Below are 22,716 nucleotides of genomic sequence, written 5' to 3'. Positions count from 1 at the left end.
ACAGTGTTTTCTTTCTTTCTTTCTTTTTTCCTTCACACTATTTGTTGAATGATTACTTAGTTTAGGGTTAAGTATACAATCATTAAGTAAACTGAAAGTAGATATTTGTAAAAATTAGGAGTGCGAATGGGAGAGGGAAGAGGAAGAAAGGTTGGAGCATGGGTGGGAGGGAGGGTAGGGTGGAAAGAACCACTATGTTCCTAATCTGTATACATGAAATACATGAAACTTGTATAACAAATAAAATTAAATAAAAAAACTCTTTAAAAACCTTATTGTCAAATATATTGACAATCTGGAGTATTGAAACTTAAACATATTAGATTTTAGTAGTTGTCTATTTTATTTATTCATTCTCCAAATGCCCACAACAGTGGAGCCTAGGCTAGATCAAAGGCAGAGACCTGACTCTCCCATGCTGCTGACAGGGACCCACTTACTGGGATTATTTCCTGCTTCCCATCAAGCTGTGTGTTAGCAAAAAGCTGGAACTGGGAGGAGAGCTTGAGCTTGAACCCACCCTTGACTTTTTTTTTATTTTTTGACAGGCAGAGTGGACAGTGAGAGAGAGAGAGAGACAGAGAGAAAGGTCTTCCTTTGCCGTTGGTTCACCCTCCAATGGCCACCGCGGCCAGCGCGCTGCGGCCGGCGCATCGCGCTGATCCGATGGCAGGAGCCAGGTACTTATCCTGGTCTCCCATGGGGTGCAGGGCCCAAGTACTTGGGCTATCCTCCACTGCACTCCCTGGCCACAGCAGAGAGCTGGCCTGGAAGAGGGGCAACCAGGACAGAATCCGGCGCCCCGACCGGGACTAGAACCTGGTGTGCTGGCGCCGCAAGGTGGAGGATTAGCCTAGTGAGCCTCGGCGCCGGCCCCCACCCTTGACTTTTTAAGCTGACATAATTCATCCCATTATACCTGTCAAATAATTACATTCTTTTTTTAAAATAAAATACTTTATCTGTAAATTTCTTACTGTATACTTAGGAAAAACTTTTTAAATACTTGTTTCTGATTTAACAATCAAGAAAGCCATTGACTATTTCAACTTGCATTTGAAGTGATAAGGATACATTTATGCCTGCCATAAGCATATTAAAGTATTTGAATTACAGTAATAGAATAGGTGGCCTTATAACCAAATTCACACTCTTGTCTGTTTTTCTTTGTCATTGGTGTTTCAGTTGATTATAGAGATTTGTGAAAAATAACTACTCAAAAGCTGAGGCAAGAAAAAAATTGAGATTATATGGGTCAAAAATGTTTAATTTCAAGTAACAAAATTTTATAATCAACTTTGATAACTGTGGAAGCATGTGTCAAAGATGAAAAGGGTACTATTTCATCCCAGTAACAAAATTAACAGAATTTGGGTCATGTGATAAAAGACTGAAATCAATGTTGCCTTTTATTTATAGCTTTGTTTGAGTTTCCTGCATGTTTATTATCATATATTATTTTTTCCTACAATCTGTGTTTTCTTCAGGATATTACCAATTTGAGGTAATTCCTCCACATCTTCTAAAACAATTCTCAAGATAATATTACCTCTACACAACCTGGTTGCATAAAATACTTTTAAATTATAACATTATGATTTAAACTGCCTCCTAATTAATTTAAAGGTCTTTGGCAACCTTTTTTTTTTTTTACCAGTTCTTTTCTGTCATCAATATCTACTTTCAATCTACTGTGTCTTTGTAATATATTGAAAATTGTATTTTATTTCAATGAAGGAAACAGACTATGACTTTGTGTTTGAAATAGGAACATCCTCCCTTCTGAATACTCTTTACTCCACATTTTCCCTCATTTTCACTGTGCTATCATTTCTATTCATAGAAAACGCTTACTACAGGGTCAGCATTGTATCACAGCAAGTAAAACTGCCACCTGCCATGGCAGCATCCCATATGGGCACGGGTTCGTGTCTTAGCTGCTCCCCTTCCAATCCAGCTCCCTGCTAATGGCCTGGGAAAAGCAGCGGAAGATGGTACAAGTGCTTGGGCCCCTGCACTCTCCTGGGGTTCTGGAAGATCTTGGCTTCTGGCTTCATCCTGGCCCAGTGCTGGCCATTGTGACCATCTGGGGAGTGAACCAGCAGATTGAGAGTCTCTCTCTCTCTCTCTCTCTCCCTCTCTCTCTAACCCTGACTTTCAAATAAATAAGTAAATCTCAAAAGCAAATAAAAAGAAAAAAGAAAGCACTCACCAATTCTCATTATTATTTCTTATTTCTGTAGTGTTGTCCATGATCTCAGTTGATCTTGTTCCCGTGGTTTGCGTGTGTTACCCAGGCTATTTGTGGAAAATAGCTGATCATGTTGCTTCTTTGTTTAATTATTTATAGCAATCCTAATTAGCCTGTGGATCAAATGCTAATGATTTAGAGTTGCTTTGAGGTTCCCTAATGTTTTGGCAGTAACCTGTATCTCCAGCTGAGTCTTCCTCTACTTCTTGTGTCTTTCCTAGCTGCTAGCCATACTGAATGGAATATTTTGTGTTTTCTCATATCTCACAATCTTTAGTATATTATTTCCTATGCTTTGCTAACACCTTTTCACTAATTCCTCACTTTATTTCTGTTCAATCTCTTGTTTATTTAACAAGCATTATTGAGTGTCTCTGTTGTTCATGGCCACTGTGTTAAGTAACAGGATTGAAAAAGACTGTTGCAGTCCTACTGTTCTGTTCCTGATCCTTATTTTAACTGACTGGCTTCTATGATTGCCCTCCCTGTATAGTAGTCTATTTAATTTAAATAATTGATTAGCAAATATTTTGTCTTTTATCTGTCAGTCCAGTACCTATAACAGAGCCTGGAACTGCTATAACGTAAAGAATGCTGTAAAAGAGTGAATATGTGTGCATGCTTTTGCTCAGTATTTACTGTTTGTAGTCATGACACAATGATTTGTATCTTATTTTCTTGTTTCCCATTCCTTTTTTGGTTCTAGATTCATATTATTTCATTAAGATCCTTTACATAAACATTGAATTAAAGATGTTAATTCAATTGAAAATATTTAGAGGTTCACCAAAACTAGTATTTAATCTCAAAATGTTATTGCTGACTGGCATATTTATCAACCAGAGAAATTGAACCAGTAGGAAAAAGTTGTTTTTGCTTCATTTGATTTTTAAAGAAGAAATCACCTTATGTGATTTTGAGTACTGACTAAATAAATCCAAAATCTGAAGAACAGGTAGGCATCAGGTAGGGCAGTCTGGAACTTTTGATATGGATATGATTTTTATACTCATTGGGAAACCTCAACTCTGCTTCTTAGCCTTTTCAACTGACTGTCTTAGGCCATCCAGATGGTCTAGAATGATTTTCCATCCTTAAAGTCAATCAGTTGTTGCTCTATTCATATGTAGAATATTCCTTCAAAGCAACACCTGAATAAATGTTCCAATAACTGGAGCCTTGAGCCTAGCCTGATATGTGTATCAAAAAAGCATCACAACCAGTTATAATAATATTTGTTACTTTTTTATAAGACCTGGTCATTTCCTTAACATTATACTAAGTACCTTAATGCATTAATTCATTAAATAATCAGAATAATCCAAGAAAATACTATTTTTAATGATGTATATACAACTGCAAAGAGGTGAATTTGATTTGAGAATTCAATAGAAGGTCTACATTAGCATGTGTTTTGATCATTTTTCTTCATTGATATATCTCATGTACCTAGAGCAGTGCTGGTCAAGAAAAAACAGCAATAATTTGGAAATAAATTTGAAATAATATATTTTCCTAAATTGTATTACTTCTTTTTCCATAATAAGATACTTACTGCTTATTCCCCAGTAGAGCAGTAGGAAAATAATTGTCATAAGTCATTTTGCAGGAAAGAACTTGCAACCCAGAGTATTAGTCAAATGAGTCAAAGCTGTATTATGTTCTGAGGCAAACTGCTTAATAGTTACAAAGTTTTCTTAGGATAAAGATGTCAAATATGAGAATACCATGGAAAAGCAGCATAATTGAAAAATATGAACCTTTATACTTACCGTATGACTTCAGAACATTCAAAGTATTTAAATGAGAATCATGAAGCATGTGTTCAAGGAAGTAGAGGTGAAATGATGGAATTCTTGTTTTACTACTCCCAAGTGGTGTGACCTTGAACAGTAGACAGTGGAAATAAAAGAGTGCTGATGCCAGGAGATTTTTCTAAGGGATAATGCATCGTTAAAACAAAGAACTGTGTGTATCATTTAATGTAATTCAGGTATTTTGTTGAAAAGTAAGTTACTTTTCAACTGGGTTAAGCTTTATTGCTGTGTTGTTATGTGGTAAATTCATGGATCTTGGACAGTTGGAAAGAAAAATGGAAAAATTCACACTCAATGAAGTCAAAAGCAAATTCTTTTCTTTGAAGGGTACAAGTTCCTCAGTAGTAGTAAACTATTGTGATGATTTGGGTGAGTAATCTGAAATATATCAAATAATATTAAAAAGTGTCAAATACAGACCATGTACAAGTTAACTGTACTCTAGGTACCTTCAGGTATATGAATGTTTCAGTTTTTCATAAAATAAATTTTAATATTTTGTTAAATTTATTAAAACATCGCTTGCTTAATACTTTAAAGTTGATTTTGTAAACTCAAACCAAAGAAAGACATTGAAGAATTTAGTAAAGTAGTTTTGAAATAATAAACTGAATAAGAGTAATTTAAAGTTTCACTGTTTAGGTTTTGCTTCTCAGTTTATGAGTTGGAAAGAAATATAGAATATTTTTCATGTAATTTCCCATCTTAGATTATTTGTGACATATTAAGGGATTACATGACTAAGTCAGACTAGAAACTATTCCTAATCTACCTTAAGATTTGCATATTTTTAACTTAGTGGTTCTTTAAAGGGCTATCATTTTAAGTGTTCACATACTTATTACTATCCATAAATAAATGAGACTAATGCTTAGAAACAAATCTGAGGATAACTAATTCTTGTGACTGTCAGATTTTTTTTCTCATTTTAAAACTCCTGTCTGTATACTCTCATAATTAAATGCCAGTTACTCAGGCCTGAGTCATTCTTTTCTTATTAACTGCAGGTTGCTGAGAACTGACTTCCTCTAGGTTCACTTCTGGGCGTTCTACATGTGACCTTCTCAGAATGCTCTCATCAGTGACCCCAATCTTGGCAAAAGGCCCCATCTGTCCAGAAAGCAATGAGGACTTTAATTTTTCACTCAGCCTTGCTGTGGCATTCCCTAGTAACAGAGGCTAGAATTTTTTGCACATTTTGTAATACATTTACAACAAAAAATCTCTTTACAGATGAGCAAATTTAGCATATAAATTGTTATTTGCATTTATGGTTGGAAGTTATAGTGGAAAAAATGTATTGATTTTTTTTCAAGCCATGAATGCTGCAAACCTACAGTAATGTGTGATGCCTTGACACTGGTTCACGTTCTCTGAGTCACATTATGTAATAATCGCTCATCCATAAATTTACATTTTTTAAATTTGAAAGTGAATGGGATTTTTCATACATTATTAGAATCAGCTTTATAAATATAATTAAATAATAGAGTAATTACATTTGGGATTCTGTTTCACTCTCTGATTTTTCATAAAGCCACTGTTTTCCCTTTGCATGAGAGTTCAGTATAATTACTGAATAACTTGAGTTTCATGTAATTTGGCAAGTATGGAAATCATCCTTTTCTCCACTTAGGGTTTCTATAATTTTGACTGTGCTTAAACTTGCCACTGTGATCCAGTCACTTAGATTAAAAATTAAAAGGCCTGCACTCGCTATTTAAGTGTTTAAGATGCCACTTGGGACACCCACATCTCATGCTGGAGAGTCTGGGTTAGATTCCTGGCTCTGCTCCCAATTCTAGCTTCCTCCTCATGTGCACCTCACGACACAGAAGCATATGGCTCAAGTACTTGGGTTTCTGCCACCCACATGGGAGACTCCAGGAGTTTCTGACTCATAGCTACAGTCTGGCCCAGCCTCAAATGTTGTGGGCATTTAGAGAGTGAACCAGTGAATAGAGGATCTCTGTCTCTGTCATTCTACATTTCAAAGGAAATAGTAATAAATTTAAAAGTCCATGGTAGTATGTAAATACTTTAATTTTAAGGAAATCTGAGAAATGAGTATCACCCATTTAACACTTTTAGAGTAGCTACGTAAGCCTGTTTCAATGTGTATTAGATTTATTCTTGTTGTTGTTGCTTACCATAACAAAAACACGTGAGGCAGGCTAACTTTAAAGAAAAGGGATTTATTTAGCTCTTAGCTGTGGAAATTCAAAAGCATGGGGTTTGCATTTATTCACCTCTGCTGAGGGCTTTCCTTTGCATATCATGTATTGATAGGAGTTCATGTGTAAGGAGACATCACATTGCAACACAGGAAACCAGAGATTGGGTTCCCATCCTGAGGACACTCCTATGCAGGTTGAATTATCCTGTAAAAATGGCATTTTTCTAAAAATGTACTTACTTATTGTCCTATGAAAGTGGTAGAAAGAATGAAACTTGCGTTACTTAAAAGTTGTAGTTCTCACTTTATTTCCATTAACTTAGTGGTGCAATGCCCTTTCACAGAGTCCAGCAATAATTTAGCTGTTTGTGCCAGGGATATTGGAATGGTTTTATCTTAAATTTGTAAGATATTGTTTGTAAGATGTAGTACAGGATGATTGCATAAATACTATTTTAAAAGATGTTTTTTTTGGTTCCCACTGACATCCATATTCTTTTGTAAAATGCTTGCAGAGGTGGGGAACCTTTTTTATGCCATTGGGCATTTGGATATTTATAACATCATTTGCAGGCCATGTAAAATTAATTTAAACATCTGCCTGCTATTGAATTTTGAGTCCTGCCTACCGTTGCCTTGGCAGAGCCAGACTTCATTCAGATCTCCCACAAGGTTAGGATGGGCACAAACACTTGGACCATCTTCTGCTGCTTTTACAGGCACATTATCCAGGAGCTGGATTGGAAGTACAACAGCTAAGACTCAAACTGGATGTGGGCAGTAGCTTAACATGCTGTGCCACAGTGCCAGCCCTGGAACCAAATAAGTTCATGGTCATTATGTGGTTGGTTGTCTGGATGATGCCATCCCTACCAGGGCAACAAGAACTCATATTCTTTCTTTTTTATTGTAATATATAATATTCTTATTTTTATGTAAACCATTTACTAACATACAAAGGCTGGATTTATACCTTCCCAGAAACTTACTACCTTTGTCAAACTATGAAGGATCTGAAATTCTTTAAACACAATCAGATTTAGTTTCTAAGCATACCAAGTTTGAATCAAGAAAGTATTCAAGTTGTTTTTTTCCCTTGAGAACAGTTTTATCATTAATTAAGGACGCACCTAAGAAAATAAGCAATGGAGTTGGACACTTAGATATAACTAATACCTATTAGACATAAGAATATCCTCCACTTAATATACTAAACCAAAGTAAACTTTTGAGAACAAGTTTTACTGTTAACTCTCATAATACCACTTTGAAGATAGAAGTCCTGTGTGGGAAGTTAGTGCACAGTGACTCCTGTTGTTAATTTTACAATTAACACTCTTATGTATGACATCAGTGATCATCCGAGGCTCTTGACATGAGCTGCCTAGGCTACCGAAGTCTTTTGAATCCACAAACTCTGTCAGTATTTAGACAAAGCCATAAGCAAAGTGGAAGTTCTCTCCTCCCTTCAGAGAAAAGTACCTCCTTCTTTGATAACGACTTGTTTCTATTGAGATCTCACCTGCAGAGGGTGGCACTATTTGAGGAACACTTTTTGCCACAGTGTTTTGGCTTTCCATGCCTGACATGCTTTCATGGATTTATCAGCCAGACCAGAATGCCTGAAGGGCTGATTCTGAGGTCAGAGTGCTACTTAAAGTGATTGTCATTCTATGAGTCGGCTGTATGGACTGCTTCCCATGTTGGAGCATTCACTCCTTTTCAGTTCTATCTGTTTTTATTACCAGACACTTAAACATATCTGTATGATCACTTTAATACTTAAGCCTATCCATATGATCACTTTAATACCTAAAATGCCATTTTTGGCCGGCGCCGTGGCTCAATAGGCTAATCCTCTGCCTGCAGCACCGGCACACCAAGTTCTAGTCCCGGTTGGGGCACTGGATTCTGTCCCAGTTGCTCCTCTTCCTGTCCAGCTCTCTGCTGTGTCCTAGAAGTGCAGTGGAGGATGGCCCAAGTCCTTGGGCCCTGCACCCGCTTGAGAGACCAGGAGAAGCTCCTGGCTCCTGGCTTTGGATTAGCGAGGCACGCCGGCCGCAGTGCGCTGGCCGCAGCAGCCATTGGGGGGTGAACCAACGGAAAAGGAAGTTCTTTCTCTCTGTCTCTCTCTCTCACTGTCCACTCTGCCTGTCAAAAAAAAATTTCTATTTTTACCACCCAGAGTAAGGAGATTTGAGATACCATAGCAAGTTTTTAAGCTGTACCATTAGAAATAAATCTCTAGGAATGTATTCAGAATTATACAGATTTACAGTTACAAACTTTGTATACTTCCTAATTACAACTTTAGGAACATGGTGATTCTTCCCACCATGCTGGCCCTCCCAACCACACTCCTGCCCCTCTTCTTCCTCCCTTTCTTATTCCCACTCTTATTTTTTACTAAGATCTATTTTCAATTAACTTTATACACATATGATTAACTCTGTGTTAAGAATTCAACAAATAGTATGATTAAAAAAAAAAAAACTTCCTCAACACTCAAGACAAAGGCTGTTCAAGTCATTGCTTCACAACCTGTCAATTTCGCTTTACAGATTTCCTTTTAGGTGCTCTGTTAGTTAGCTCAGCTCAGGGAGAACATATATTTGTCCCTTTGGGATGGGCTTATGTTTTCCAAATTCATCCATTTTGTTACAAATGACCAGATTTCATATTTTTTTACCACTGTGTAGTATTCTATGGTGTACATATTTCATAATTTCTTTACCCAGTCTTTAGTTGATGGGCATTTGTTTTGATTCCATGTCTTAGCTATTGTGAAGTGAGCTGCAATAAACATGGAAATACAGATAACTCTTTCATATGCTGATTTCCATTCCCTTGGGTAAATTCTCAGGTGTGCAATGGCTAGGTCATATGGTAGCTCTATATGCAGATTTCTGTGGTATTGCCATATTGCCACAGTGGCTTTACCAGTTTACATTCCCACTAACAGTGGATTAGGGTGCCTTTTCCCCCACATCCTCTCCAGCATTTGATGTTTGTTGATTTCTGTATGAAAGCCACTCTAACTGGTGTGAGGTGAAACCTCATTGTAGGTTTTATTTGCATTTCTCTGACGTCTATTGATCCTGAACATTTTTTTCACGTGTCTGTTGGCCATTTGGATTTCCTCTTTTGAAAAATGTCTGTTTAAGTCCTTTGTCCATTTCTTTACTGGATTGTTTTGTTGTTGTAGAGTTTCTTGATCTCTATACATTCTGGTTATTAATCCTTTATCAGTTGTATAGTTTGCAAATAATTTCTCCCATTTTGTTGGTTGCCTCTTCACTTTCCTGAGTGTTTCTTTTGCAGTACAAAAGCTTCTCAATTTGATGTAATCCCATTTGTTAATTGTGGCTTTGATTGCCTGTGCCAATGTTTGCCGGTTTTCCCCAATGTTCTCTAATAATTTGATGATATTGTTTCATATTTTTTAGATCTTTAATCCATTTTGAGTGTTTTTTCTTTAAGGTGTAAGGTATGGTTGTTGCTTTATATTTCTGCATGTGCCAATCCTATTTTCACAGCACCATTTATTGAAGAGACTGTCCTTGCTCAAGGGATAGGTTTTAGCTCCTTTGTCAAAGATAAGTTTGTTGTAGATGCTTGGATTGATTTTGGGTGTTTTCTGTTCTGTCCTATTGGTTTATCCATCTGTCATGATTTTTTTTTTTTTTTTGCCAGGCAGAGTTAGACAGTGAGATAGAGAGACAGAGAGAGAGTTACAAACAGTGAGAGAGAGAGAAAGAGAGAGAGAAAGGTCTTCCTTCTGTTGGTTCATCCCCCAAGTGGCTGCTACAGCCGGTGCTGCGCCAATCCAAAGCCAGGAGCCAGGTGCTTTCTCCAGGTCTCCCATGTGGGTGCAGGGCCCAAGCACTTGGGCCATCCTCCACAGCCTTCCCGGGTCACAGCAGAGAGCTGGACTGAAAGAGGAGCAACCTGGACAGGATCCGGTGCCTTGACAGGGACTAGAACCCTGGATGCTGGCACCACAGGCAGAGAATTAGCCTAGTGAGCCATGGTGCCGGCCCATGATCCCTCTTTTAAAAGCCGCATGTTTAAATCATTTCCCTGACTTTGTTGGTCTTATTTAAAGGAACTTTTCGCTTAGTGTGTAACTTTCATGACAAATACAATGTTTTGTCCTTTAGTTTGTATTGTTTATATCATTAACCAAATTAATTTATACATTTATGGGTTGATGAAATAAAAATGATATACAATTACTTACATGCCAACCAAGTTGCTGTGCAGAGTAGTACTCAACATGGCCATTTTAGTATAAGGTTCTGATTTACATTTTCAGTTTTTCAGTATCGATTTTGAAAATTAACTTGTGTCAAAATATGGTGATCACATAAACACCCATTATTCTTTCGACCTTTACAAATGCTGTCTTTTCTCAATGGCATACTACTAAGGTTTCTTTTTCTTCTTTTATGCTTTTGGTCTTAGAGTGAAAGAAAGCCTACGCAAATTTTTTTTATTGAAAACTTTCTGTATTACTTTTATTACTCCATTTCTGTTTTTTAAGTTTATAATTTCTCCATTACTTACTTGCCTTACTAGTATTTATTCCACTAATGATGTGTCTTATGATAAATGTCACTTAAAGATAGTAAAACAGTAAGTATCAGAGCTCAGTCATTTATGTGGCACTCCCAGTTACCCATCTTTAGACAATTGTCTCTTTCATGTTGAACAAGTGAAAGTTCTGGTTCTTGCATTCGCTTACTTGTTCATTAATATTTTTGGTAGTGTGTTTTTTTGTTTGTTTATTTTAAGAATTTTTATTTGATATGTAGTTACAGAGAGAGGGAGAGATAGAGAGAAATGTCCTCCATCTGCTAGTTCTCTCTCCAAATGACCAAAATGGCTAGAGCTGGGCCGATCTGAGGCCAGGAGCCAGGGTTTTCTTCCCGGTCTACAGATCATCCAAATTCAGTAGTAATAGTCAAAGTACCTTATATAATCAACTGCTCCCTAATCTTCAATTTTCTTCTTGTAAACAATATTATTCCCTGTTGAGTTCAGTTTTTCTTGTTTTGGAATAACTTAGCTCCATTTTCCTTCAAAGAAGTGCTTTCGGTTAACCTGGTTTATTGCTCTCTATGAGGGCACATCAAAAAAGTCCATGTAATATGCATATTTTGAAAAAAAAAACTATGCACAGATTTCAAGTTTTTTGCACCAAAATGAACTCATTAATTCAATTTTTGTGAAGTTTTTGAAGTACTCTCATACATAAGAAGTATCTTGAAGAAGAAAACAAAGTTTCATTTCATACATTTTTCATGCCCATTGTAGAGGGCTACAATAAAGTATGTTTCCTGGAACATACCAGTAGCTCAGTAAATGATGAATAAATGAATGTTATTCCAGAGAAGTAAGTCCACAATGTTCTTATTTTATTTCTTCACTTATAGAATTTAAGGTAACAATTGAAATGTAAAATATAATAGAGTTTTCTTCCCAAACTACAGTAAATTGTTTATTGTAGACACAAATCTCATGCCAAGAATAGAGAAAATTAAATTTAAAATGAAACAGTTTTCTGAAAGGCAGCGGAGAGACAATGAGGAAATCATGGTCTCTCTACTTTGAGACGTATTGGACACCAATTTTTATCTCTTGAGTTCCAGAAAATTGTTTTAAATTCAGCTCTGCTTTTAGTGTCCACCTATTTTAAATCTCAGATTCTAATTGTGAGAAGATAAATGGGTTTTGAATATATATATTTCTTCAATTCCATATATATGAATATACATATTCAATTTTATTATTTATCAGGAATATATAAAGTAATGCTACAAGACAGTACTGCTATACCCTTAAAAGAATAGCTGTGGTAAGCAGAATTCTATGATGACACGTAAGTCTAGCCCTTGTCTCATTTTTTCTATTGGAAGATAATAGGACATAATACTGGGTGTATGTTACATCAGTTGGCAAAAGGGAATTTGCAGATTAAGTCCTTCATCACTTTAATCACATAAGCCTTTTAAAAGGAAAAGTTGTTTGTTTTGTTTTGTTTTGTTTTCTGGCTGAAAACAGAAGAAGAAACCAGAGATTTGATGCATGTTAGGATTCTACGTGAGGGATGTTTTCAGTTGCTGAGATGTGTGGATCATTAGTCGCTGACCTATGAGTAGCCACTAGGAGCTCACTGAGGTCCCTAGCAACATCTAGCAAGGCACAGGAGTCTTAGTACCATAAGGAGGCATATTCTGCTGGTCATCTGAATGACCTTGGAGGTACATTCTTACCACAGCTCTAGATAAGCTTTGCCTGGTTAACCCTAATCAGAGAAATCAACTGAGCCTACCTTGATTTCCTACCTAGAGATCTGTGAGATAATCAGTTGGTGTTTTGGACTACTAAATTTTTGTGAATTTGTTATGCTACAATATAAGATTAATACAATATTAAAATTTCAATAAGAAAAACTCTAAATGAAATTTTAGCATGAACGTGGAATAACTTTCTCGTTTAATAAAGAAAATTAGTGCAATTAGATCAGAAAATGGTTTACTAGTATTTACTGAAGCTGAACATAAAATATAGGAAGATAACCCTGGAATAACCATATAGATTGATTTTATGTTTTTTTCCAATATAAATTGATTTGCACACCTATCAGAAAAGCACAAGAATATTTACAGACATTTGAAATACCCCCACCCTGGGGGGAAAAACATTCCATTAGCAATAAAATATATAATTGTGGTATGGTCATCCAATGGAAAGCTGTACAGAAGGAACCAACTACAACTATATATGGATAAGAATGAAGAGTCTACTGCTGTGTCTTACAAGTGTATATTGAATTAAATAAATAACCCATAAAAGAATATATTGCAATAGAACATGACCCCATTTGTATAAAGGTCAAAAATCAATGGATATTATGTAATATATGTGGTAATAAAGGTAGAACTTTGAGGCTGCCATGAGGAAGGGCTACCACAGTGTTTTCAGGATGCTGGGAATGCTAAGCTTATTCTCGAGACTGATTAAACAAGTGTGCTCATGTTGTGAAGATTCATGTAGCAATACATGCATGACTGAACACTTTTTTGGGAATATAAATTGTTGACAACATCTTTTTCACTGTGGGCTTAAAAAAGAAAATTTTCCCAAGGTCAAACCTCTTGTTGTGGGAAGATTTTGTGTAGAAAAGGATAATAAAAGATAATTTAATGATAATTAATGTTTTAATTATCTACATCATTTGACCACAAATAGGAAAATAAATAAGGATAAGTGAGAATAGTTGATAAATAATTTTGACATTTACAATTAATTTTTTGAAAAAACAGTTTGCCGGGAGGATTCATACCATTCTGTAGTCTCGTGTGCCGCTGTAGTTCTCACTCCTAAGGAGCCAACATTAGAAATAAGGAAGAGAGAAGATTCAAAACTTCCAGAGCCTTGCAAACCGTAAGTTCACTTACTTTTTTGTTGAAATCAATCCATCCTGTATTTTCTCAGTGAATATCTGTGTTTTCTAACTTTGTTTGAACCATATGTCATTTAGTTTTCATTTGTTGGCTTCTCTTAGGGAAACAGGTAAGTAGGCACATAACTACTTCTTTAAAGCTGTGATTTCGGATGCACTATTCTTGGATTACTTATTTCATAGTTGTTGGCTTCAATGGTCTCAAGTAGAATCATTTTTCAATGTAAATTTCTTAGCCTAAAGTTTGTTTGTATTTTTATAGGGAATACAAGGTATTTTAAACTTTTTAATAAATTATCACAAATTTAAACTTTACAGGATTTAAAATTATAGTGTTTATTTTGCCATTTATTCAGTTCAAGCTTTCATTTAAATTTATACTTGTATAAATTTATACTTATACTTGTATTAAGTAAATTCTTATAATAGCCAAAGAAAATTAAATCAATAGAAACAAATATAATATATATGAGCTTGAATCATTGAATACATGAGGGTTATTTTTATTTATACATTAAATAAATGAAAAAGAAAAGCCTGCTATCAATTTTCAGGGAAACTAACATGTCGTGTGATCCCATGGTCCTGTGTATAAGTACTGCTAGAGGTTGTTGGCTGAGCACCACGTGTACCATGTGGAACAATCCTTGAAAGAGCTACTGGTTTCTCCTTTGTGCTGTGCTGTAGTATATATTTTTCCCTTTGCATGTCTTTCTACTGCATAATAAGCTCCAAAAGCCAGAGTTTCCTGGAATGTGATCATGTTTGATGCTTTTTCTAAAATCCTTTAATGTTACATTCTATAATGTGAATGCAAATGGAGTGATATATATATGTGTGTATGTATATATATATACATATATATATATACATATATATATATACATATATATATATACATACACACATGTGTCTATTTGATTGCATGAAGTTATATGGAATTAATGTTCTCATTATAGAGGAAAGATACTAACCAATTCAGGAAGTAATGCTTGGAATTCAATTTTAATGCAATCTAAAAGTGAAAATAATGTAGCTGCTCTTAATAGAGTCCAATTTTTAGGTTCTAAAAGCTACTTTTGTCTAATAGGAGGAAAGTTATCTCTTGTATTTGCCAAGTGAATTTTATTAGATCAAATGTGTTTTTCTGTAATACTTTTGTGAGTTTATACATTACCTATATGTATTTTTACTTTGTTTATTTTTTTATTTTTATTAGGCTTTTAAATTCTTTTGAATATTTTTCAGTGATCTTTAGAACTTAGGTGAATAGTTACTTATATGTCTTTTTTGCAGGCTTCAACTATCTCATAGGCAGATATTCTTATTCTGATTTATATATTAAAGCTGACAGTGTTTGTTAACTGGCTATCCTTCCTATTATTATTGCCCTTTCAACAGTCTGAGACTCCTCTGTATTCTTGGAATCACCACTCTCATTTAAATATTCTCCCCCGATGATTTCATTAATTCATATATATTTTGTAGTTATTTATTTTAGTCCAAGAAACCTTGGTTAGACATCTTAGTTTTGCTATGTATTAGGTGTGAATTGTGGACATTTTATCTGAGCTTTCTGCCACTGAGTCTTTGAAACAGAGAGCTCATATTGTAATCTAACTGAGAACTAATCTAACTAATCTAACTGAGAAAACAAGAAGCTAAAAGGTAAATGACAATATAAAGGCAACATATATTTGTCCAGGGTGACATGCAGATTTGGGTTAAACATATGAGGTGTCAAGTTGAGTCAGTTTTTTTTTTTTTTAATGTAAGTGTTCTCCCGAAAATTCATGGGTAATTTGCAGTGGGAAAAATATGCATGGACTTCAAAAAATGCACTGAAATAATCTTTTCTCTTAATTCCTTTTTCTGAGAATTTTTGAAGTCTCTTCATATGTCAATATAAGCTTATGAAATAAAGCCAAAATATTGACCTTAATTATACCATTCTGGTAATACAAAATTATATCATTTTAGAAGGAAAGAATCCTTTTACGACTGAAGTATTTGTAATAAACAACCAATTTAAAAAGAAGATTTATTTATTTATTAGAAAGGTAGAGTGACAGAGAGGGAGAGACACAGAGAGAAAGAGATAGAAATTTCCAGCTGCTGGTTCTCCCCCTAAAGAGCTGCAAAGACCTGGGCTGAAACAGGCCAAAGCCAAGAGGCAGGAACTCTCTGTTGTTCTCCCTTGTGAGTGGTAGGGGTCAAAATACTTGAGCCATAATTTGCTGCTTTCTCAGGCACGTTAGCAGGGAGCGTCTGGGACTTGAGCAAGTGCTCAGATATGGGATGCCAGTGTCGATGTCGTAAGTGCTGTCTTAACCTTCTGTACCACATAAGCACTATGCTTATGGCTGAGGATTTTATGTTGAAACGCACATGCTGCCCCTGGTGAAATTTTGCCCCACAAATTTTTATTTGTATTCTGTTGATAAATATTTTAATATTGATGGTTAAAGTAAATATTATCATGCATTTATTTATTTTTACTCTCTAATATATGAAAGTTGGAATTAAAAATTCTCATTAGGGAAGGTGGCATAATATTTTCAGTATAGCAAGTAATGGAAAGAAACTAATGAAACTTTAAAGGAAAGCTTTTGTGCATTACAGTGGAAGAGAGCCAGAGTTTCTCTCTTACTGATATATTTAAAGTTCATCTAAATTCTTTTTTTTTTTTTAAACAGAGGTGTGGATTTTTTTCTCTTTTCAATCTAGTCTGTTAGTCCAGAAAGACATGGAAATGATAAATTTGTTTTTTTATTTTTATTTATTTATTTATTTTTTGACAGGCAGAGTAGATAGTGAGAGAGAGAGAGAGAGAGAGACAGAGAAAAAGGTCTTCCTTTGCCGTTGGTTCACCCTCCAATGGCCGCCGCGGCTGGTGCGCTGCGGTCAGTGCACCGCGCTGATCCGAAGCCAGGAGCCAGGTGCTTCTCCTGGGAAATGATAAATTTGTTAGACAATAGAAAAATCTATGTAATCAAAAATATTAATTTTCAAATACTTTATCTTAAATATACAATGTTGCAGTTACAGCTTTGAATGGAAAGCTTTATGAATTTACAAAGTCATAGTAATAAAAGTATGCTCAAGTATCCAGCCACACTCAGCATGCTATTCAAAACCATACAGTTCTCAAGTCAGTTATGCACAAGTAAGTACTTCATGAAATATACATAAAATTCAAAATCTGAAGAGGATGAATTTACGTGATTCATTTTATTTTGTGCTTTATTAGTTAAGATGCAAATATTCTGTATGATACCATGGCTCAGTGTCTTAAATAAAGGGATTTTTATGGCTGTTTTAAAATTAGGAATATAGAAGCAAAAGAGATATGATTCTATCATTTTTGTCCACATCCATATTTTAATCATATTCTTATATAAGAAAATATAAAATTAATAAGATTTTTATTGTATCAGTGTGTAGAAATGAAGCATTTGCTAAACATGTTGGCATTCGCTCTGAATTTCAAGGCCTCCCTGTAGTGCTTCATTTTGTTGACATGAAGAATATTCATTAAGCTGCTTTTGAAAGGGCACAGATACCATCCTTTAGTACAAAAAAATTATTTTAAAGAATCACTGAATATACCTTTTTATTTATTTATTCTTATACGGTACTTAGAAACACAGAGATTTAAAATTTCATCAGCTCTTTTTTCTTTAGATTTTTCTGAATGAATAATGTATGCTAAATTTGTGAAAGTTGAATATTCTTTAATATCATCTATAAAGTTGTTATACAAATTGTAGTTATATTAGAAACACATCAAGGAATCATATTATTAACGAATTTCCAACTTTCCTTTATAAATTGCTGAGTAACATATTTATTTATGCTTGCAGGCAGACACTTATTCATTAATGTAATCTGTCAAAATGGATAATTCTTTAGTGCTCACTTTGTTCTTGGCACTGTGCTTATGGCTGTGTACTTTATTTTGAAAAGCACGTGCTGCCCCTGGTGAAACTTAAGAGTGTGGACAGGGAGGCAGACATTAATCAAATCATTGCAACAAGAAATGCAAAATTGTAGCTGTGGCAGTGGCCAAAATAAAGAAGTATGTCTTTTTGTAAAACGGTTTATCATAAGGTTTTAAAATAGCCAAGTAACTCAGGGCTGGCTTTGCTAAGCAGGTGACTCTTGAGTGAAGATCTGAAGAATATTGCTTAACTAAGTATAAAAACAAAGGAAGCCAGAAACGTGTTCTTAAGCAGGGTTCATGTGACATGATAAGAATTGCCTTTTTAAAACTTTCTTCTGTTTGCTGTAGAGAATAATTGGGTGTATTGGAAATAGTATGCCATGAAGCTGGCACGGGAGAGACAAATTGTTAGCCATTCTTCCAAATTCTGACTTGGGGGATTGGCAAATGCAAGTTTGGGCTGCCCCCTTTTTCCAAGGAGTTACCCTTAGCTATTTACCAGCACACCCCTAAATGGAAGGCTGATTCTGTGGCTGAAGTGAGAGCATTAGCCTGGAGTGGGGTACTGGCATCAGAGATGGTGAAATGTAGAAGAACAAATTCAATATATGTTTGGGAATCTCAAGAAATTAGATATAATAATTAAACTAAGAAATTGTTTTCCCAAGTATTTGCAATAGGATGAAGGTATTATCTCATTATGATGACACATAAAATTGTGATATTTAATGTATTTTGCATTAGTAAAAGATGAATAGGGAGTCTTGATACTCTTAATTTATTTTGAATATTATCAATTGAAATATGCAAATGGGACACACACATATAAATGCAGATTGTGTAAAATTTCTATCTGAGTCATTGTCATTGATTCTTGATGAAAATGTACGTAATGTAAGTAAATTGCACTTGGGTCCTTATGTAAATTCCTATGGCTTCTTATTAGTAAAAGCTTTCCTCCATTTGCCCATTTGCATTTGGTGCCTTAAAACTCTTCTATTTAAAGAAAGGATAAAAATAAAAATGGAATCACAGATAGGATAAGCCGGATCCGAATGCCTTAAGGGCTGATTATGAGGCCAGAGTGCTGTTCAGGACATCTATGAGTCTGCTGGGTATCCCACTTCCCATGTTGGATCGTTCTCTCCCTTTTTTGTTCTATCAGATAGTATTTGCAGATACTAATATTGTTTATGTGATCCCTTTGACTCTTAGTCCTATCATTATAATCAATTGTGAACAGAAATTGATCACTGGGACTAGTGAGATGGCATTGGTACATGCCACCTTGATGGGATTGAATTGGAACAACTTAATACTTTATCCCTTTTAGTATTTTTCTTTGTTCTACTTAATACTATTGGTTGAACTCTGTAATTAATACACAATTATTCTTAAGTGTTGAAACTTAACTGAAAAGTGATCCCTGTTAAATATAAGAGGGGGAATAAGAGAGGGAAGAGATGTACAATTTGGAACATGCTCAATCCCAAATTGACTTGCCCCAAATGGTAGAGTTAGAAATGTGCCAGGGGATTCCAATTCAAGATGAGCCTTTAAAAAGGGAATAAATTGTACTTCTTTTCAGTTACCATAATTACTAAATTTTGAATTTGCCACACTATGCAATCATTTTATGTTTAATTCTATTCATAAGCTTTAAAACCTTAAAAAATGAATGTCATTATAAACAACTAATGCTAAAGATGATTAGCATTAGCAAATCAACAGAATAAATAGAACTTAAGTACCAAATTCTTCACTGTTGATTATGACAATCAATCAGTACCTCTTCATTTCTACATATATTTCTTGTCAAATGAGCTAGAAAAGTGTTTCTTTTTGTTTTGTTTTGTTTTGTTTTTAAAAGCTTTGGCCCTACTTAGTGTCATTCATTTTACTAGCTATGTCTTAGAAGTTTTTTGTTAGTTTCTCTTTTTATACATTTCTTTGGAAAATGACTTTTATTAAGCTTGTGTCAATAAGGCTGAAATTACACATTCTGTCAAGGAATTAAGAGGCACATATGAATTTGGAGAAGTAGTAAAAGATTGAGAAAATAACCAGTTTTTTTCCAAAACCAATGCATCCATTTAAAATGTCATTTGCTTTATTAAGCAATATAACATAGTGCATCAAAAATATAGTAACATTAAATGAATTTAGATATATTATATTATTATAACTTTTACTTTTTATGGAATTCAACTTAGTATTTGTCTTGTAATTTGGCTGCAGATAAAATGGCATGTGCATGATTCTGTGTAGATCTAACAAGCATAACAAAGATGTACAAGAAACAATTGTACAAAGAAGGATTATGGTATCAGGGTGGATTTTTTTCGTCAATGAATATAGCAGGCTTCTTATGCTTAAAAATTCTATGTGACTATGTTGTGGATATAATGCAGGCAGATTCAATTGTTATAGAGGAAACAAGACAAAATGATCTTTAAAATCTTTTTCCAATCTAAAGAATCTGTTCCAAATCATGTTAACTGTGTCTTATTATTATGGCTACCTATTATTTTTCAAAATGATATAAATGATATATTAGAAATAAATATTTAACCCAGCAGTTAACATGAAAGTTTAGAAACCTGTATTGCATATTTAAGTACTATGGACTGACACCCTGCTCTGGCTACTGACTCAAGCTTCCTGCTAATGCAGACCTTGGGAAATAGTAGTGATGGCTCATGTAATTGCCACCCAGGTGGGAAATCTGGATTGAGTTCCTGGTTCTTGGCTTCTGCCTGGTCCATTTCCAGCCCTCGCATGCATTTGTGGAATGAACCAGTACATGTAGTTCTTTCATTCTCTATTTGTCTGCCTCTCAACAAAATGATAAACAGTAATACATTTTTAAAATGAGTACTCAAACAGTATATTTCGCTTTGTGTTTCTATGGGGGTGCAAACTGTTGAAATCTTTACTTAATGTATACTAAACTGATCTTCTGTAAAAAAAAAAAAAAAAAGAAGAAGAAGAAATTATTAATTCCCAACTTGACTCTCGCTGGGATTAAACATGACAATAGGTCTGATCTGATTTCATCATCATTTAAAAAATCATCTATTATTTTTCACTTTATGTTTGTGTGGGAGCTAACTGTTGAAATCTTTACTTAATGTATGCTAAACTGATCTTCTGTATATAAAGAGAATCGAAAATGAATCCTCATGTGAATGGAAGGGGAGAGGGAGAGGGAAAGGGGAGGGATGCGGGTGGGAGAGATGTTACGGGGGGAAGCCATTGTAATCCATCAGCCGTACTTTGGAAATTTATACTCATTAAATAAAAGTTAAAAAAAAAACACCAAAACAAAAATTATGTCTAGATTAAGACAATGGTTCTTATATGGCAAAATTTGGTTAATTTTAACAAGTAGGTATAAGGTGATTTTAATTTTAATTTTTTAATCTAATAAAACTAAATTATAAGAAGAGATTTTAAATGGTAGTGTTTTTTGTTGGTCATTGTTATTTATATATTCCATGTGTTGAAGGTACTCTATACAAGTTAAAATTTTACTCTGTTACTGACTACTCTGACCCCACTCTTTTCATTTTTTTTTATTTCATTTTTTTCTCATTTTTGAAAATTTTATTTCAGGTATATAGTTTCATGTATTTCATATATACAGATTTAGGAACATAGTGATATGTCCCATCCCACCCTCCCTCCTGCCTGCATTCTAGCTCTTCTTCCTCCTCCTTCTCCTATTCCCACTCTTAGCAAAGATATATTTTCAGTATACTTGATACTCATAAGCTTCACCCTACACTAAGTAAAGAGTCTAACAAATAGTGTGAAGGAAAAATACACTGTTCCTCAACAGTAGAGACAAGGGCTCTAAACAATCATCTAATTTCAAAATGTCCATTTCATTCCATACATTATAATTTAGAAACTCAGTTAGTTAACCCAGATCAGGACAAGCATATGATATCTATCTTTTGGGGACTGGCTTGTTTCACTAAGTGTAATAGTTTGCAGTTGCATCCATTTTGTTGTAAAAGAAAGCATTTAACTTTTTTTTACAGCTGAGTAGTACTTCATAGTGTATATATATTATAATTTCTTAATCTAGTCATCAGTTGATGGACACCTGGGTTGATTTCATACATTAGCTACTGTGATTGAGCTGGAATGAACATGAGGGCACAGATAACTCTTTCATATGCTGATTTCATTTCCCCCAGGAGTGGAATTCCTGGATCATAGACCTTTTATCAGAGTTCTAAGGTATCTCCATACTGTCTTCCACAGTGACTGCACCAGTTTACATTTCCATTAGAAATGTGGATTAGAGTACATTTTTCCCCATATCTTCACCAGCATTTGTTGTTCATTGATTTCTGTGAGAGCAATTCTAACTGGGGTAAGATGAAATCTCCTTATGGTTTTGATTTGCATGTCCCTGATGGCTAGTGATCTTGAGAACTTTTTTGAAGTGTCTGTTGGCCATTTGAATTTCCTGTCTTGAAAAATGCCTGCTCAGGTCCTTTGCCCATTCCTTAACTGGATTGTTTGTTTTGTTGTTGCTGACTTTTTTGAGCTCTTTATAGATTCTGGATATTAACCCTTTATCAGTTGTGTGGTTTGCAGTATTTTCTCCCATTGTATCAGTTGCCTCTCACTTTGCTGAATGTTTCCTTTGCAGTGCAGAAGCTTCTCAATTTCATGTAATCCCATTTGTCAATTTTGGCTTTGATTTCCTTTGCTTCTGGGGTCTTCCATTTGCCTCTGCCAACATGTTGCAGAGTTTCCCCAATGTTCTGTAGTAATTTAATGATATCAAGTCATAGATTTAGGTCTTTGATCCATTTTGAGTATATTTTTGTGTCAGGTGTAAGGTAGGGATCTTGTTTCATAATTCTGCAGGCATGTGGAGATCCAGTTTTCCCAGCACCAACTGCCCTTGCTGCAGGATTGCTCTTAGTTCCTTTGTTAAAGATAAGTTGGTTACACATGTGCAGATTTATTTCTGCAGTTTCTATTTTGTCCATTGGTCTACATGTCTGTTTTTGTGCCAATACCAGGCTGTTTTGATTATAA

The 22,716-nt window shown here is 34.8% G+C and overlaps 1 protein-coding gene across 6 annotated transcripts in view; it reads left to right on the top strand.

Annotated features, from left to right (window-relative positions):
• The window catches only part of CCSER1 (coiled-coil serine rich protein 1), a 1,433,531-nt gene that overhangs the window by 330,375 nt on the left and 1,080,440 nt on the right, over positions 1-22,716 (top strand). For all 6 annotated transcript variants that reach the window (XM_002716991.6, XM_051819561.3, XM_089302625.1 and 3 more), the window contains exon 5: positions 13,573-13,693. In XM_002716991.6, the coding sequence (XP_002717037.3) occupies positions 13,573-13,693 (121 nt within the window). The remainder of the gene's footprint in view (positions 1-13,572; positions 13,694-22,716) is intronic.

Source organism: Oryctolagus cuniculus, chromosome 8, assembly GCF_051225735.1.
Source record: "Oryctolagus cuniculus isolate XC-2025 breed Fujian yellow rabbit chromosome 8, ASM5122573v1, whole genome shotgun sequence".
Lineage (NCBI taxonomy): Eukaryota > Metazoa > Chordata > Mammalia > Lagomorpha > Leporidae > Oryctolagus > Oryctolagus cuniculus.
The sequence above is the reverse complement of the archived record's forward strand: the minus strand, read 5'-3'. Positions and strand labels throughout refer to the sequence as shown.